The following is a 17,167-nucleotide window of genomic DNA, read 5'->3' as shown; positions in this document are numbered from 1 at the left end:
ACGCAAAGATTATTAGGACTTATCAGGTTTTTTTATTGCTCTCCTGTAGGCCCTGTGTAACTTCTGACTCATTCTGGTAAACTCAGTAAATACTTGGATTTCCTGACAGAAATAGGGTGCTAGGTCCCCTGCTATATCCTACAGCCCCCACAGAACTGAAAGAAGGCATTTTTGTGTTTGGTAATGGCCAAAGGTAACTGTGTATGTCAGTGAAACGTGTGTCAGCCATCAATGAGAATTTATTAACATACTGTATGCAGCATATATCCAGATTACCTCCAGCTTTTGTTTGTTGCATGAAAGAATGAGAGAGGTGCCTGTCTCATATTCTTTATCAGCTAAATCCTAAAAAGGCTTTTTGGTCTGGTGGAGGACTTGAAGCAGAATACACAACCTCTCAAGTCACCATTATGACTTAGGGCAGCTTGTATCAGCAACTGAGGTATTGCTATTAAATAGCTATTTGTTAGCTCTTTGAAATGAGTTGATGGATGCTAGTCTAATGAAAACTGCCTATTTCATCAATACCAATTAGTTTTCTCACTTCCCCTGCAAGTGACTGGACTGGATAAACATGATGAAATTGAGCTGTCTTTGTTTTGTAACCATGTTTTGTAAATGTTCAGCAAGGAGACACAGACAACAGTTATGCCAGATTTCTGCTTGTCTTCTGTTGTTTCTCTGTCTCATAACTCTCTGCAGAAAATTGTGCAGAAGTGCTGTAAAATACTATTTTGAGCTCTCAAATACTTCTTTTGGGGTTCTGTCCTATAATGTTTTGGTTCTTGATGTACCTGAGAAGATGAATTCATCCTAGTCAAGTACTCAAATGTATTGCAACATAAGGAAACGTTTTTCCTGCTTTAGGCATTTAATCCTGGATGAATGATGGTGCAATTCAGCATTTATTCTTCATCAGCCAAAACCATCCATTTTCCAGTGATTCACAGGGCAAAAAAAGTCCACCAGCTAATGCTGGTATTTAAGAATTGTTTCCTGGTGTGTCTTGCTTTATGGTTATCTGGAAAGTGCTTTCCAGAGGTTCTGGGACATTTCTGAAATCAGATAATTTTGCAGCCTTACCAGCTTATAGAAACCAGGTGTAAGGGCTTCTTAAAATTAAATCCATGGCTGCTTTGAAGAGCCCTTTATTGAACTAGATGAAAATGTAGTAATGCAGGTTTCATACAGCAAAATGTTCCTAAGCCTTATCTGCATGCGTTGCCAAAGTGCTTAAGTACATGATAGAGTTAAGGATATATCTGAATAATGTTGCTGAAGCAGAGCCTGGCTGAGGTCTCTGATTTCATGTGGAAAAAAAAAAAAAAAAAAAAGAAGAGGAGGTTAAGAATTTAAGAGTGAGAGGGTGAGAGGAGAAAACAGGTGACAGGAATTGTGAATATCTGTATTTCCCATTAGCAAACTGTTTCCATTGGTCAAGATCTAAATTTGGTTGAAATTGCCATTCAAGGATGGATCATTACTGGCACTGCTTCATTCGAGATGTCATTGGATCTTGCTGACTGCATTGGCTTAAGATGCATCAGCATCTCACTGACTGAATGAGAAATCAAATATGTTCTGGACTGTTAGATCAATAAGTGGTGTTTTCCTCTGTGTCAGTACTGCAGACAATACCTAGCTTAGGGGTTTCCACAGTAAGAGCAGAGGGAAATTGTGACCACTTGTGGCTTGTGATAGCTTTGGGATATAAATAAGTAGGTTATGACATTGGACAAGGGTAATGGTGATAAGAACTACTATGTGCACTCAGTGTCACAAGTAGATGTATGACAGGGCTCATTCCTCAGTAGATGCTCTCGTGCCAGTGTTAGATCAGGGTGGTGAGAGACCTCTCTTTTTCCTACAGTAAACAAAGCATTGCAAAGGGGAGCTAAACTCTGGTTGCCATACAAAACAAGTGTACATGCTTATTAATGTCAGCTGATAGGCTCCCAGAAATGATAGCCAGTGTCTTTAATCTCCAGAGCCTGGAGGGAGATGCAGCTCATCCTGAACCACAGACCTGCCTGGAAGGTCAATGCTTTCTGACTCCATTCTCTTCTCTCCCCTATGCATATTTGAAGGCCAATCTGTCAGGGCAGTCAAACAAAGCTGAAGCACCCAGCCTAGGTAACTCAAAACTCATTGCACTTTAGATATCTATCTATCTATCTATCTATCTATCTATCTATCTATCTATCTATCCTATTTGTCTATCTGTGCATGTGTATATATACATATATGTACAGAAAAAAGAGAGAGTGCTCACCTGGCTGTAGGAAAACAGCTGTCATCTTAATTTGTCTGAGTAACCTTGAAGGTTTCTTGGATTTTTGATTACTCTGGAAAAGTTGTGTGCACATAGTGTACAGTTACATACTGTAGGTGCAGGCTACAAAAATGAGGAGGGTGTGCACAGTGAGCTCTGAAACCTATGTTTTTCAGGGACATATTGGTCAAGTGGTCAGCTAAGTGTTGGGACTGGGGATTCCTGTGTTTTAGTCTGTAAGGAATAGATTGACAAGAGCCTAGCTCTACAGAGGCCCTCTGCTTACAACTGTTGCCATATCTGGCTTTTCAGCTGTTTTAGGTGCTAAGCACTGTAATAGGAGCTGAACTTATGGTTCCAGATTAATTACTGTACTTGAGTAAAATCCATATTCATCAATAATATGATATAATCAAGTTTGATTTGATGTTGACTTTGTTACCAAGATGTGAACCTGTAATTTGACCACAGCAACATGAGTATTGTACTGTGTCCTCACTCAACCCTTCTAATATCTGTCAACTTGATTTAAGATGTCTGAAGCCTGTTAATGTTGATCTCTCAATACGGGTGTTACTTTCACTCACTAGTTCTCCTTTCCAGGCACTTGCCAGCCCAAGCAAGAAGTCTTGTGAGTCTTATGAAAACTGATCAGGTAAGTTGTGTGGGACGCCTTCAAACTTACAGAATGAATAGAAATAGGCATTGCTTCACACAGCAGTGACTTCACTGCAGTGACACCATGTGCATATCACAAAGGTAAAGAAATTCAGACTCGTTATTTTCTTCTTTATTGCACAGAGGATTGACTTCAGTGCTGACTGGAAGCTCATAACAGTGCATATTGGAGCCAATGATCTGTGCATCTATTGCAAAGACCCTGTGAGTAGTGACACTGGTTATCCCAAACTGTGGTGTCAGTGTAGAAACACCTCAAGGGAAATCATAAAGCCATCACAGAGATAAAATGAGTTATATGTGGGCTGCTGTATGTTTTGACAGGGGTTGTGGCTGGCAATACCCTGATATAAATAGTTGCCAGCAGCAGAGTAGGATGGTTTTGTATTGTCTGGCTTACTCCAGGATAAGAACCACTGCTTTGACTACTGTTTTTTGACTGTAAGTAAAAAATGGAAGGAAAGAGATGCCTCACTCCTCTGATGTGGTAACTGCTGTGCTCTAGCTTGGCCTCTTTAGACATCCAAGAATGGCAGTGGTAGTTCAAAGCGGTGCAACCCTACAATTGTCATCACACCATAACTCATAGTGTGGGGAGGTGCTAGGAACTGGTGAGGTGTATATATGAGGGAAGTTGCTGCAGTGCTCAGTCTTATTTGAATGCTATGCTTCTCTGGATTGTGGAGAAGCCTTTAGGGCTGCCATAAGGAGGTCATGGGAGTTGAGTGGGCAGGCAACAGGGAGAGGCCACCTTTCACTGCCAGCTCTCACACTCTTGCCTTTAATATGCTCACTTCTTATGAGAATTTTCAATTCTCCTGCAACCCCTTGTGCTTGAGAAATGTGCTTCTTGTGCAGGAGCCTTGCTAGGCATCTTTGCTGCTGCTGCCAAGTTTTATAGCCTTATTTATAGCTATGACCTTGACTAGCAATGATTTCACATAATTTTGAGAGCTTATCAGCTGGCTATGAACATGCTTGTGGCTGCTTGGTTTTGCTGCTCAGCATGCATTCAGATGGGGTTCCTTCTTGCATTTTTACATGAAGGGCCCAGTGGATTTGGGTTCAATATGCTGCTACGCAACAAGGTTTATTTTAAATCCAAAATTTCACCGAGCCTCCCTGTGTTTTGGATTAATTGCTATGCTTAAAATCCCCAGCCTCTAGAAAGAAGTAAGAACATTCTACTGACCACAGTGTTGTAGGGCAGAAAAGGAAGTGAAATAATGTGATTCTCCAGCCTCCCAACCTAAATTCCTTGTGTCTCTTCTGTTTCTATCAGGATCAGTACTCAGCTGGGAATTACATCAAAAGGATTCAAGAAACTCTTGATATTCTGCACAAGGAGGCAAGTACTTTGAAATTACCCCAGCATTCTAGCTCACAGTGAGACATGACTGCCTGATGCTAGCTCTTCTGTTTGTTTGATTTTGTGGTTTTGTTTGGGTTTTTTTTTCCATTGTGGCACCAAACATATGCTGTTGACTTGTACAAAAAACATATTCTTTTGTCTTGTCTATCTGCAGTAGTGAGATGCAGTCTGAAATGACAGATAGTAATATTGAGCCATGGTGTGGGGAAAAAATCAAAAGCTGAGTTGGGGTAGTTTGGTTGTTCCTTTTTCTATCTTTTTAATTTTTTGTCCTTCCAGTGGTGGAGAAAGGGAAACAGTGTCAAATGGCTGGACTTTGGGGTAAAATAAATGCACTGTGGGCTGTGTAACCAGTTTCTTCTAAACCAAAGTCTGACTTACCTTTCAGGTTCCAAAAGCTCTAGTGAGTCTGGTTGATGTGGGGGACATTACTGCTCTGAGACAGTTATTTGTGGACCCTTCAGTTCAGTGTCCCACTCACTTGGCAGAGTAAGGCTTGTTTGACTTCCTTTTGTCCTGTTTGTATTCTTATTTTGTGCTTCTCTTATAATCTGAACTGATGTTTAAAGGTAGCAGCACAGTCCTGTGGACTTCCTTCCCACACAGTGCTGACATCACCCTGACTGATGGCATTTCTTTCTCTTGGCTTTGACCTGTTTTCCATATCTAGAACTGTACATAATGTACACCTCAAAGGCTAGGATTAAAGTTACTGAAACAGGGTTCTTAAAGATGGGGTTGAAGTGCACAAACATTTAGATTTGCAGGCCTTTTTTTTCAGGAGCAGTATGTTTTTTGAGGAGCAGACAGGTCTCCCCTGTTTCAGAGGCTTTAGTGCAATGGGTAATCTGCATTCTTTACTGACCTTTCAGACGGAGACAAATTCTCTGTCTTGGGAATGAAAAAGGAATTGTTGATTGGAAAGGTGTCAGCTCAGAAGTAAAACAGGCAGTACATTTCAAAGTACTGTTTTCTAGTTCCCCAGGGGCTCTGGTGTGCACCCCTGTCATTCTGCAGGTGGTTGCCAGGGTGAAATTAATGAAACAAACTACACAGTGTGCACTACTTTGATATATCTGAGTAGTGTGCACTACTTTGATATATCTGAGTGCGAAACCAAAATTACTTAAAGTAGTATCCTTCATGTGAGGCAGAAAATAAGATTAAAGTTTGAAATTACAATAGCAAGGATAATAAGATGTTTTCACAAAAACGTGATTGTACAGATTCCTTTGTTACATCCATGTTGTGAGGGCATTGCATGGGAAAGGGCGGTATCTGCATCATCAGATGTTTGACTCTCTGTTCTTGTTTTCCCCGCTAACCTCCCCACAGTTATCTGTGTAGCTGTGTTCTCACAGGAGAAGAAAACTCAGAAAATTTGACAATGGTGAGAGACGCCATCAAAGCCTACCAGGTATGACTACTAAGAGTGGTACAGTTACTTTATTTCCAGTAGAGGTGAGCTCTTGATTGACCAGCAACATATTTACCCAAACTAAGAATTCAGCAGGAGCTCATTTGATGCTACCCAAACCTATCATGTGACCAAAACTAGCAGCAGCGGTCTTCAGAAAAATGATGTTTCCAAGTAGAGGTTAATCGATGGGAGTTTAGTCACCAAAACCCTGACCCTGACAAACAGTTTCAGCATTGTGTTCCAGCCTTCTCAGCTCCTTTGCAGCATCTCGGCCTTCATTTGCCAATGGCTGTGGCTATTTAAGTTCACAAGTAAAACTTCCTTCTGATTCCAGTGCTCTCAGAAAACCCAAACAAAGAAAATAGTTATGATGCAGAGATGTTGTTGAAGTATTGCTGGTGGCTTTTTGTTTCTTGCAGCTTGGCATTCAGAGTCTGATAGAGTCTGGCAGATATGACACGCATGAAAATTTCACAGTCGTCATCCAGCCTTTCCTCCAAAATCTGAAGGTTCCTCTTGATCAGGTATCATGTAAAGGTGATTTCTGCATTTAAAGGACAAAGGATGGGTATCTTACCTATAGAGACTGTATTTGAAATACTTTCACTTTGTTCTGTGCTTTTCTTATGAGAAGTTGCTGTTTTTTGGTATAGTACAGCAGATTTCTTCATATAGTAAGCAGTTCTTAGTTTTACGTATTGTTCTGTCAATATCAATTGCTGTTTTGGAAAATAAGTCAAAACTTGATTTAAGAGGTGTGTTTGTGTATGTTCTTTGAAGTATATAAATATTTTTCTTCCTGAAAATACAACATGATTAATAAAAAACAAGTTATTAAGTTGCACTTCTTAAAACAACATAGCTGCATTGCTCAGTGAAGACTATGGTATCAGCTCCCCTTTATGCCAATAACTTATTTTTCTGTGTCTGAAAAAAAGGGAATTTTACCTATGATATCGTGGAAGTAGTTTTATGGAGTTCATGTGTGTATGTTGATGTATACCTCAGTTCCTTGAATGGCAAGTTCCAGTAAGCTGTAAATGTAGGAAAATACTCAAACTTTCACTAAAGCTGAAACTATTTTCATATGTACCTGGAGCTAAGAGGAGATGGAGCAAAATATTGATCAGGGATTGTTCTGGCATAACTGAACTGGACTGATTCTGAAAATGTTTGCAATAGCTGGTGAAAGTTTGAAAAGTTAAGGAGCTGCTACAGACAAATTTGTTTCACAGGCCTCCTTTGTTTTGTTTGCATGAAGCTTTTGTTTGTGTGTGAAGCTGGTGACCCTGAGAAGTCATCCCTAAGGACTTTGGTACTGATGGTGGGGAGCACAGAAATGAAAATACAAGAAGTAAAATATTTCTGAACTTTTTTTTTGTAGTCTCACAAGCATTAGTTCAGATTTTAAGAAGTTCAGGATGCTCTTTCAATTTCTTATCTCAACATTCAGATGTTCCAGAACTGAAAATTCTGTCTCTAAACATGGCAAAAGATATTATGCAAATTTTGGCAGTAGTCCTCTAAAAAGCAAGCCAAACCACACTGAAAAAAACCTGTTCAAGTTTTGAGGAAGAACTGCTCTGACCAAAAAAACTTGTTTCAGTCATGTGTGACCCTAATCTCAGTATTCATGTGACAAAAAAGATACTTAAATTTCCAAACTCCACTTCCTTCAGATCGTCCAGTACCTGTATTAACCCTGTATTAAAGTACAGTTTTGTTTAGAAAGGAGACTGCTCTGGTGTGCTTGGTCAGACTGGCTGCTTTCCACCAAACACTTACTTGCTTCTTGATCCTTTCAAAACTCACAGCTGTGCAGAAGGTACTGCAGAGCATAATGCTGCCTGTGGTTCCAGTTCTAATGATAACTGGAACCAGGCAGAGGAACTCATCCTTATTGCAGAACCAGAAGAGGATCTGTACCCATAATAGAAAGTTGTGGTTTTACTGCTTCTGGATGGATCTGCCCAAGGAGGCACATAGTCATCTCTAGCTACGTGTTTCTGGTAGTTCGTGGGTCTGCTGAAGTACAGTTTGTATTGCCAAATAATTGGGAGCCTTTCTGCAATGGAGCAGGGAGAACAAGTAGCATCACTCTCTCTTTACTGGTTCTCATTTGGCCTCAGTAAATCCAAATTGGAAGTGTGGGGATTTTTCTACTCTCATATGTCCTTTATGCTTTTATTTGTAGGACAAGAAACCAGACATCTCCTACTTTGCACCTGACTGCTTCCATCCAAGCCAGAAAGGCCATTCTCAGCTTGCCAGGGCTCTGTGGAATACTGTGGTAAGCTGACAGGCTCTGCATACAGTGAGATCTTCACCTAGACATGACTGCCATTAAAATATTTCTCATTGCAATTAAGGCCTGAATAACGCTGGACCTTGTATTTGTCTCTCCTTAACTAGTTAAATACCCTCTGGCTTTGGCACTACTCTCTGCCTAGAATCTCTTGGTTCTTTAAGTGCGCAGCGAGGAGAGGGGTGCTCCCAGTGCATGATCACAGTCATTTTGTGACTTCAAGTCTTCTTCATCCGTTTTTGTGCAAGGCAGAAAAGCATTTATTAAGGATGATGTTTCTATGGGCTGCTATGGGAAACGACCAAATAAAGAATTGTAACTGCATCTGTCAATTTAAAAAGGAGTACTTAGATGTTTATTTCAAATCCCTGTGTTGTTAATGTCTCATTAGGAATTAAAGTGGCTTTAATTCAGTTCAGTTTTACTACTTTTGGAAATGAGTTAAGCTCAATAAAGATGAGTCACTAAAGATTGCTTAAACAAACCCATTTTACTTAGCATGGCAGTGCAGGAGTACCCAGCAGTCAGAGGCAGTATCTTGGATCCTGAATAGTAACTTCCATATTCTTTGGATTAATATTTTAACAACTGACATGATTGCTTGCAATCATCAAGCAGTACCTCTAATTAGATTTGGTATTATCTTCTACACATAAACAACCTTTTGTTGGAGATGCCATCATGAAGCTTAGCTATAAAAAATTGAGGGACTCTTAATGTCTTTTGTGCAAGAGAAGAAAGTTTATGACCTTGCCTTCTGGCAAAATTCCAAGGTACTTCATGTGCCTGCCAAAATCCTCCAGGAGTTTAAACTGATCCACTGTAGCTTTCCACTTCCCATTTTAAGCTTCTTTCTAGAGCTGCTCTTTTGTTTTGCGGTTGCCATGTTCTTTCTGAGAAGTAGATGCCTTTTTCAGCCTTGGCTATAAATCTAGGTCTAAATACAGGCACCTTTCTATAGATTTGAAAGGTATATTTACGTTGGAGTTTTTTTTAATTAGAATTATTTTATGAATTTAAGATGAGCTGACATGGTTAAAAAACGGGTTCTTTTGTCTTTGTTTCCAGTTACAGCCTGTGGGCCAGAAAGCTGACTCATTTGATTTCTCAGCTGACATCGTCCTTGGCTGTCCAGCTCAGGTAAACATACCCACATTTTGGAAGCTGGCTGTCAGGAGGCTGTACTGCCTGTGTGTGCTGCAGAGAGCAGGGATTTGGTCTATCTGGAATAAGCTTACTTAAAGCTTTGTTCTGTTTACCTCTGAGCGAGCAGGTGTTCTCATATACCTGCACTGGTGTCCCATGGCCACTTTGCTGTGCCGTGAATACTGATTCACAATATGCTGATTTGGGTGTTAGCAGCTGCAGCAGAGGTTGTTTTCTGTTGTTTGTGAAGTACAGAGGCAGCTCAAGCAGCAAACATCAGAACATGCTGCATTAACTTTCCCATCAGAATCAATGAGGTTTGGGCACCACAGGAGCTTTGAAAACCCAGAATCTGTCATCTCTTGGATTAGTGTCAGGTTGGTTTTCCTGGCCTGATCCATAAGAGGAATACTTCAGACTCTTTGGAAGCTGCTTCTGCAGTTACAAAACAAGCTGCTGAACTTGCAGGACAGTTGCTAGGTACCAGCACGTGGAAATGACTGCTGCAGGCAGCAGTAACTGGCTCCCTTTCTTCAGCAGTTCCAGCCAGAAGGCTGAAGAACTGAACAGACTGGGGAGCTGAGTTCTGAGTTCTCTTAGGTCTGGAGGCAGACATTCAAGACATTCAATTATGCACAAGGCTTTTGTCCATATTGTGTCCATCCTGTCAGACAAGGAAAATCTCCTGAGTTATTAACCAGCATATTTCAGAAGTCCTCTGATTTGCTCAAATTAATCCTACTCCATTTACCCAGCATTCTTTCCAAGCAGCTTAAATCAACTCAGCAACTTCTTCAGTGCCAAATAATGTGGGTTTTATGCTTCTTTCCTTTCACTCTTATTCAAAGATATTGCTTTTCAGAAGTAGGCAAAGAAAAGTTTTATATCCCTTGAAGAGATATATGACCTTTTTTTTTTTTTGCAGAAATGGTAAGCCTTTAGTAAGCCTAAATGCAATGAAAAGGTCATTGATAAAAGTGCCAGTAGCCATGGAAAAGTATTTGCTTTGAGGCAACCTTAAGTACCATAAAAACCTGCCTTCTAATTTTAGTGCTTTTTAAGACTTCTTTATGCAGATGCTGGAGTTTCTCCTGATTGAGGTAAGTGAGCCTCCAGGTGAATTTTTTTAGCCTGTATGATGTCTTCCTGAATGCATGCTGCATTAGTAGGGGACAAAAATAACAATGAAATTTCTATAACCTCCCTTGGAGGAAAGAATGATCTTTTCAGTAAGCAATCTTTCATCTCCCTGCTGTGACACAGAAGATATGCCCAGTTTGTCTAGATTCTACATCAGCACCTTTTGAAAGGACTAAACTTCTAATAAAGTCTAATTTGGAATGTTAGGAGAGGAAAATATTGAACTGCAATTGGCATCTGGCATGTGTGATTTTTGTCCTAAGGTACTAAACACAAATTTTATTAATTTTAAGGAAGAAGCATGGTTTCAAAGTCCAGATTCCAATTTTATAGTTTAAGCAATTAGTATCTTGGTTATATGATACCTTGATATCACTTGCTATGGTTTGTGCCATGTGCTCATTGCCTGGTTTCTCTTATTTCTCTTATTTTGTTTCCTCTTTCTCCAGAACAGTCCCTTCCTGGGAACGTACAGGAATAGCAACTACACACCTGTGGTGCCCACTAGAGAGCCAATAAAGGTAATTGTTGCATCTTTTGCTGCATTTTAGGCAAACTATGTAAAGCTGTGTCTCATCTTTTAACACATCATCCTGAATTTATAGGTTATATAAACTATTACCAGTTTTTGGAAAGAGAATTCTGCCTTGCATTGCACTTTTCATTGTGTAAACAAATGTTTTCCTAAAAGCCAAACAAAATTAATTATATTAATGGTGCAATTGTATTAAAACTGTAACAAAAGTAAGTAACCTGGAATGCATAATTAATTCAGATATCAAGTTCCTCACAGTATGGAGAAGCTGTCTTAGAATCCTGACCCCCAAATAATGTGAGGAAGGTTTAGATATTCTCCTCTGGAGGCACTGTTCTTCCTTACACTCAAGTAAACTTATCCTGTAGAGGGCAGTCACCTTTACATATTGGATGTGTGACCCTATACAAAAGTGATAGGAATCCCATTTTTCAAAGAGACTTAATTTCCACCATGACTGACCAGCTATCATGAGGCATGCTCAATAAACTGCAGAAACAGATATTGTGCATAGGACTTGAAGAAATGGAGCAGTTATTTGCTTGGCAGTCAAAATGGATTGGGCTAGTTTGACATACTGGGGGTGCTCATGACTAACCCAATTACCAAAGTGTTTAAGTGCCATGATGGTCACAAAGAACAGCAGTCATTGTCTTAGCAATGCAGAACTGATATGTTCTGATATCTTAGTTCTTGCAGAACTGATATGAGATTTTTCTCGTGCCATGATGGTCACAAAGAACAGCAGTCATTGTCTTAGCAAGTCATAGTTTGCAGAACTGATATGAGATTTTTCTTAGTAGAGCTAGAGTTATGCTTTAGTAGGTAATTCCACTGAATCTCAGCAGCAACAGCTTCTGAAGTGATAAAGGAAAGAAGTAGAGAGAGGGTAAAGTAACATTTCTGATCTAAAAATAAGCCTATCTGTCCTTTCTAGCCTCTGCAACCAGACTTTAATGGTTGATAGTGGAGCATACTACAACATCTTTTTACAGGAACAGATGAATTTGTTGTGATGTTTTTTAACAGCAACCATGCTTTCTGAAGACCACAGGTCTATGCAGTTTTACTCTGGTAGAATTGTGCAGTCGCAGAATAATTGAGCTTGAAAGGGACCTCAGGACATGCCTAGCCTGATCTGCTTCTAGCAGGACTGGCCTTTTGATCTGTGTACACAGCTATCATTGTTCCTGCAAGGGCTGGCCACTGTAACAATTCCAGTTTTTCCCTTGCTGCCTTCTTGGCTAATATGGTTGCTTGTTACCAAAAAGCATGGGGAGACATTAATCAGCTGTCTCTGATGGTGAACTAAGGTATTATGCAATGTGTGTTTGATTCAATATTTTCAGCTGGTGTAATATACATAATAAGTATTATGTCACCTAAAAATGTATGGTAAAGTACAATTATTCAGAGCCCAAGAGTTTTCTTTGCTGGAACTTTTAAAGCTTTGAGTTTTTTTCACATTTTATATTCAGTAAAAGCAAGCCATTTTTGAAAGATTCTAGGGAAAGGATAGGTTCCTGGCAAAGTACATGGGGAACGATAATATAATAATAGAATATATAAGGTTCTTCCAATGATTGACCACTCTTTGAGTGAAGAAATTTTTCTGATATCCAACCTGAACCTTCCCTGGTGCAACTTGAGTCCATTTGCCCTTGTTCCTTCACTGGTTGCCTGGGAGAAGAGACAGACTCCTGCATCATCACACCTCCTTTCACGCAGCGATAGAGTGATAAGTTCACCCCTGAGCCTCCTTTTTTCCAGGCTAAACAACCCCAATTCCCTCAACTCTTCCTCTTAGGAATTATGTTCAAACCCTTTACCAGCTAATATAATAATACATTAATAATATAATACATTAGTGTAACATGATAACTTTGCAGGGTATTTTATTGTTCACCTTTATTTGCTTTTACATCTGATATCTTTTGAGACAGAGCAAGACTTCAAACCTGGAGACCCCACCTTGTAGGTCATGGACAAAATTTGTAGGCAGTGGAGAGGGAAATATAGTCATCCTTATGGAACTTTGTCATAAACAGTATTTCAAGATGAAATGTTTTGCCTTTGGTAGAGTTTATGCTTTGGCTAGAAAATGTCACCAGAAGTAATGATTGTTTGGATAGTGTTCCACAAAGAGGTGTAAAAAGACTGTTGAGCTACATAGGCACCAAACTAGGACCTATGTTTTAACTTTGTTTTTCCCTACACTGTACAACTAAACTATATATGAATTCCACATTATCTTTTAGCTACAAGATGAAACAATCTCATCTCATTTCAGAATTGGGGCAGTGAGCTGTCATGTCCTGGTCACACTCCATCCACTAGTGTCCCAACATCAGGTGAGAAGGAACGCCCAACCTAAAATCACACATAGGAAAAACTTCATCTTTTGTTTCTAAAAGCAATAAGATGTTGAAATTGCACATCCTAGATGGAAAGTAAACAATAAAAGCTGATATATTTAGCAGCAAAGGGAAGAAGTCGGTCTTGCCATTCACAGTGAGTTCAGCATGACAGCAGGTATGTCTCTGTGGATAAATGTGATCACATTTATTGTATGCATGTATCTTATACATCATTCATCATACAGCAACGTGGCAGATTAAAATTGCCCAGGAGGGTCAGTGACTTAGCAAGCTGGAATGTGCTCTGATAAGCAGTGCAGTGCAAGTGCTGTATGCAGTTTGAAGATTTTACAGGGAGATATTTAATAGGAAATCTTGATCTATGACCCAAACTTGTAAGTCAGTTAAAAGAGATTGAATGTATGCATCTGTAAACATATCCAGTCTGTTTTCATTTTTAACCTAAGCTGTTTTAATTTCCATTTCTTTCCATGTTAACATAATGCACTGTTGCAACCAAAGGCAGGAAGTTATGCATTTTGCCTAGGTGACACACAGAACCTGAAGCTTTTTTTACCTTAAAAGTCTGCAAAAATGCCATCAGATTGGAACCTAAGACTTGCATGTTTATTCTATTAAACAGTATTTTGTCAGTTGTCAGTAATCCTGCTTTTATTCTCCTACTGCTTTTTAGTCCATGAGCTACGGCCTGCTGACATCAAAGTCATAGGAGCACTTGGAGATTCCCTGACTGTGAGTACTGCTGCATTCCCATGTTTGCAATGAGAAGAGCAGTTGTTGATTTCCACCCAGATGTTGTCATGTCAGGCGTCATCAGATAGAAAGCAAATTGCTTTGGCTTGGCAGAGCAAAACTCATCTACCTGGTTCCCTTTGCAAAGAAATAGCCTGAAGGGGTATGAGTGACATTGGCAATTGTGTAATCCAGTAATGAATAGTTCAGGCCAGGACAGAAATGGGATCCCTTTCTCTATTGCATACAGTTTATCCAAGTGTTTTTGAAAAGGGAAGTGTCTGTCTTTTAGGATTAGTCTCATCTGACATGAAAAAAAAATAAGCGAAAGCAGTTGATATTTTTGATGCAAGAAGACATTTTGCTGAAAACTCCCATGGAAATAATTGATTGCAAAATGAAGTGCTTCCCACTTGACATAATTTTGATACTTCTGTATTTCAGAGTCTTGCTTTCAGATTTTGCTTCCTGGGTTGCGTTCCTAGATGTCTTCCAGTTACAGCTCTGATGTATGTGAGGATTAAACCTCCTAAGAAATGGAGGTTTAAAACAAAAAGTATGCACAAAAAAAAACCCTCAGAAAGACCCCAGGAAAAAAATAGCAGGGAATACTGCAGATCTGCACTGAAGTTTTCTGAGAAAAAAATTCTAGAGTTACACAGCCCTGCAGAATTGTTCTGGCATGGGATGAAAGAAAACATTTGCGTCAACAGTTTCCATGAATTTTAACTCCTGAACTAAACCAGTGCTCATTCCAGCAGATTCTCTTCCCATTGAGTTCAGAGGGACTTGAAGGGTCTGAAGCCCTTAAATGATCAGGCTTATCTTACAGGCAGGTGTGCATGTCTTCATTATGCATCATGCACCTTCTCATTAGCTCTGAACCTGATTTTGCTTGACCTGAAGTAATCCTGGCTTTTCCCCTGCTGCAAAGCTTTGAGCTTTTTTTAGAAGAAATCAGTAAAGCCCTACAAGTCTCCCTCTTATCCATTGCCATGACTCTTAAAATTAATTTCTTTATTCCTCCCCCACATCAAATGCTAGGCGTGTGCACTAGCACATATCTCCTGTTTTAAAAATATTAGTTCTTTTCGTATATGAAATATCTCAGAAAACCATAGTCATAGGGACCAGATCATGGTGCTTGAGTTCTCTGTCTCAAGAGCTGAGCAAGGCAGGTTCTCATAATGTCATTATTCATGCAGTTCCTACCAGTTGCCACTGCCACAGCAAGGTGTGTTAGGGGGTTTTATTGAGTGATTTATTTGGGGGAGGGGGGCATAAAAGTGGCAGAGTGTTTTCCACATGTGTGCACATACTCACACCTCCCACAGCAGCCACGTGCACATTGTGTGGGGTAACCATCCTTGGCACAGGGGCACTGCAGCAGCAAAGTCCACCAAGGCATGGATTGTTCTCCTGGTACTCCTAAGATCCCAGAATGCAGTCAGTGTTTATGGCTGAATTGGTGCCATGGCTTTTTGAAGAATACAAAAGTAGGTGAGACCACTAAAAAACTGTAAAGCTGCAGAAGAACCCCTTCTCACGTTTGCTGCCCTGAATGTGAGTCAGGGTGCCGACCTTGCTAGAGGTCTCTCCCCATCCTGTGAGCCACCCAAATTCAGCACAGAGGTCTTTGTTCTGATGGCTTTATGTATTTATTTAATTTTGAAGGATATGAAGTTCACAGTGCAGGAAGAAAGGCTGTCTCAATCTAGCTACAGTTGGAAATTAATGAAAAATTGAGTAATTTAGTCATGTCACTGGTTAGAATTAATCTGTCTGACTTCTCTAGCACCAATGCACCAGTGAAAGCAATAGATGCGCCAACATGCTTATCTATACTGGCAAAAAAAATCCTGTCTACACCTCATCAAGTCTGTGTGCTAAGTAGCAGACTGGATCCAGGAGAGGAAAAATGGATTGTACACCAAAAATTTGTTTTTTTGGCAGATTAAAAAGCAGCTTCTCTGATTTATGTACAGCTAAAACTGGATGGGGATTTTTCATCAGTGTTTGAGGCTTTTTTCCTGGGTTATTAAGTCTCTCAAAATCATCTGTCTTTGGGAAATGCCAGGATGAAGCATTTTCCATCAGAAAAAATCCAAACAAATACAAACCCATTGATTTTAATCTGGGTCCCACTGGGTTGCTAAAACAGTAGGAGTAGCAACTTTAAACTCTTATGTCCTTGACCTTACACTCTGATGTCCTCTGGCTGGACTACATCTCCTCTGATGCTCCATAGTCTGCTATTTAGATAAGTTTCCTTTGCATATGAGGAGAAGCACAGAAAATTGAAGTATGGGAGATGCAGGGCTGCCCACAGGCCGGTGTGTGGTGGTGAATAAGGACACAGACCACTTATGCTAAAGTTGGGATATTGCAAAGGCTTGGCTGGCTGCAGAGTAATGTTAGAAGAATGTTTCAGCACTTTCAAAACACGATGTCTCTCTTACCTAAATTCATAGGGCTTTTTTTCTTTCGGTATTTTATCAGTTGTTATTTCCTTCTTTTCCAGACTGCAGTAGGAGCCAAAGTACCAGACTTACAAACAGACTGGAGGGGACTTTCCTGGAGGTGAGTGAAAGTGCTCTTTTCTTTTTTTTTTTTTTCTCTGTTTTTGTGCACACAGTTAAAATGTGGGTCACCTGCTTGTGTAATTACATCTTTGTATATGTAAATTCAGGGGAAGGGTGCTGACACGAAGTATTGCTTGGTAAGGATTGGAGGAGTCAGGACTGGAAGAGAAAAGGAGTGGGGGTCTGGGGGGTGGGTTGTGCTTGTTTTTGTGGGCTTTTTTTTTTTTTTTTTTTTTTTTTTTTTTTTTTTTTTTTTTTTTTTTTTTTTTTGTGTGTGTGTGCATATGTGTTATCCCAACCTGATTGCTACAAGCATGGTTCTGTATCACAGTACCTTTTAGCCTTTTGCTAGTCTTTCTGGAGCTTATTCAAAATGTTGCTGTGATTATCTATGCAGTATGTAATGCTGGAAGGTCTCAGTGGGTGTGGGTTGGCATGAATATGGCAAGAGCGCTGCATACATACTCAGTGAAGATGTTCCAAACACCTTTGCTATTGCAAAGTGGGAAAACAATGCACATCAGAGGGTGTGAAGCTCAATATCCATGCTAGAGTGGAAGGAAACTGCCTGCTCCCTATGGACACACATATGGTTGATAAGTGTGTG

General features: G+C 39.9%; 1 protein-coding gene across 1 annotated transcript in view; it reads left to right on the top strand.

Moving 5' to 3' along the window:
- The window catches only part of PLB1 (phospholipase B1), an 86,663-nt gene that overhangs the window by 54,202 nt on the left and 15,294 nt on the right, over positions 1–17,167 (top strand). The window contains exons 39-50 of the mRNA XM_041477094.1: positions 2,876–2,927; positions 3,074–3,154; positions 4,233–4,298; positions 4,711–4,811; positions 5,658–5,739; positions 6,162–6,266; positions 7,937–8,032; positions 9,116–9,187; positions 10,783–10,854; positions 13,159–13,219; positions 13,920–13,978; positions 16,500–16,558. Coding sequence (XP_041333028.1) covers positions 2,876–2,927; positions 3,074–3,154; positions 4,233–4,298; positions 4,711–4,811; positions 5,658–5,739; positions 6,162–6,266; positions 7,937–8,032; positions 9,116–9,187; positions 10,783–10,854; positions 13,159–13,219; positions 13,920–13,978; positions 16,500–16,558 — 906 coding nt within the window. The remainder of the gene's footprint in view (positions 1–2,875; positions 2,928–3,073; positions 3,155–4,232; positions 4,299–4,710; positions 4,812–5,657; positions 5,740–6,161; positions 6,267–7,936; positions 8,033–9,115; positions 9,188–10,782; positions 10,855–13,158; positions 13,220–13,919; positions 13,979–16,499; positions 16,559–17,167) is intronic.

The sequence above is a fragment of the Pyrgilauda ruficollis genome, unplaced genomic scaffold (assembly GCF_017590135.1).
Source record: "Pyrgilauda ruficollis isolate IOZ18807 unplaced genomic scaffold, ASM1759013v1 scaffold4, whole genome shotgun sequence".
NCBI lineage: Eukaryota > Metazoa > Chordata > Aves > Passeriformes > Passeridae > Pyrgilauda > Pyrgilauda ruficollis.
Note: the sequence above shows the minus strand (reverse complement) of the source record. Positions and strands in the feature narration are given on the sequence as shown.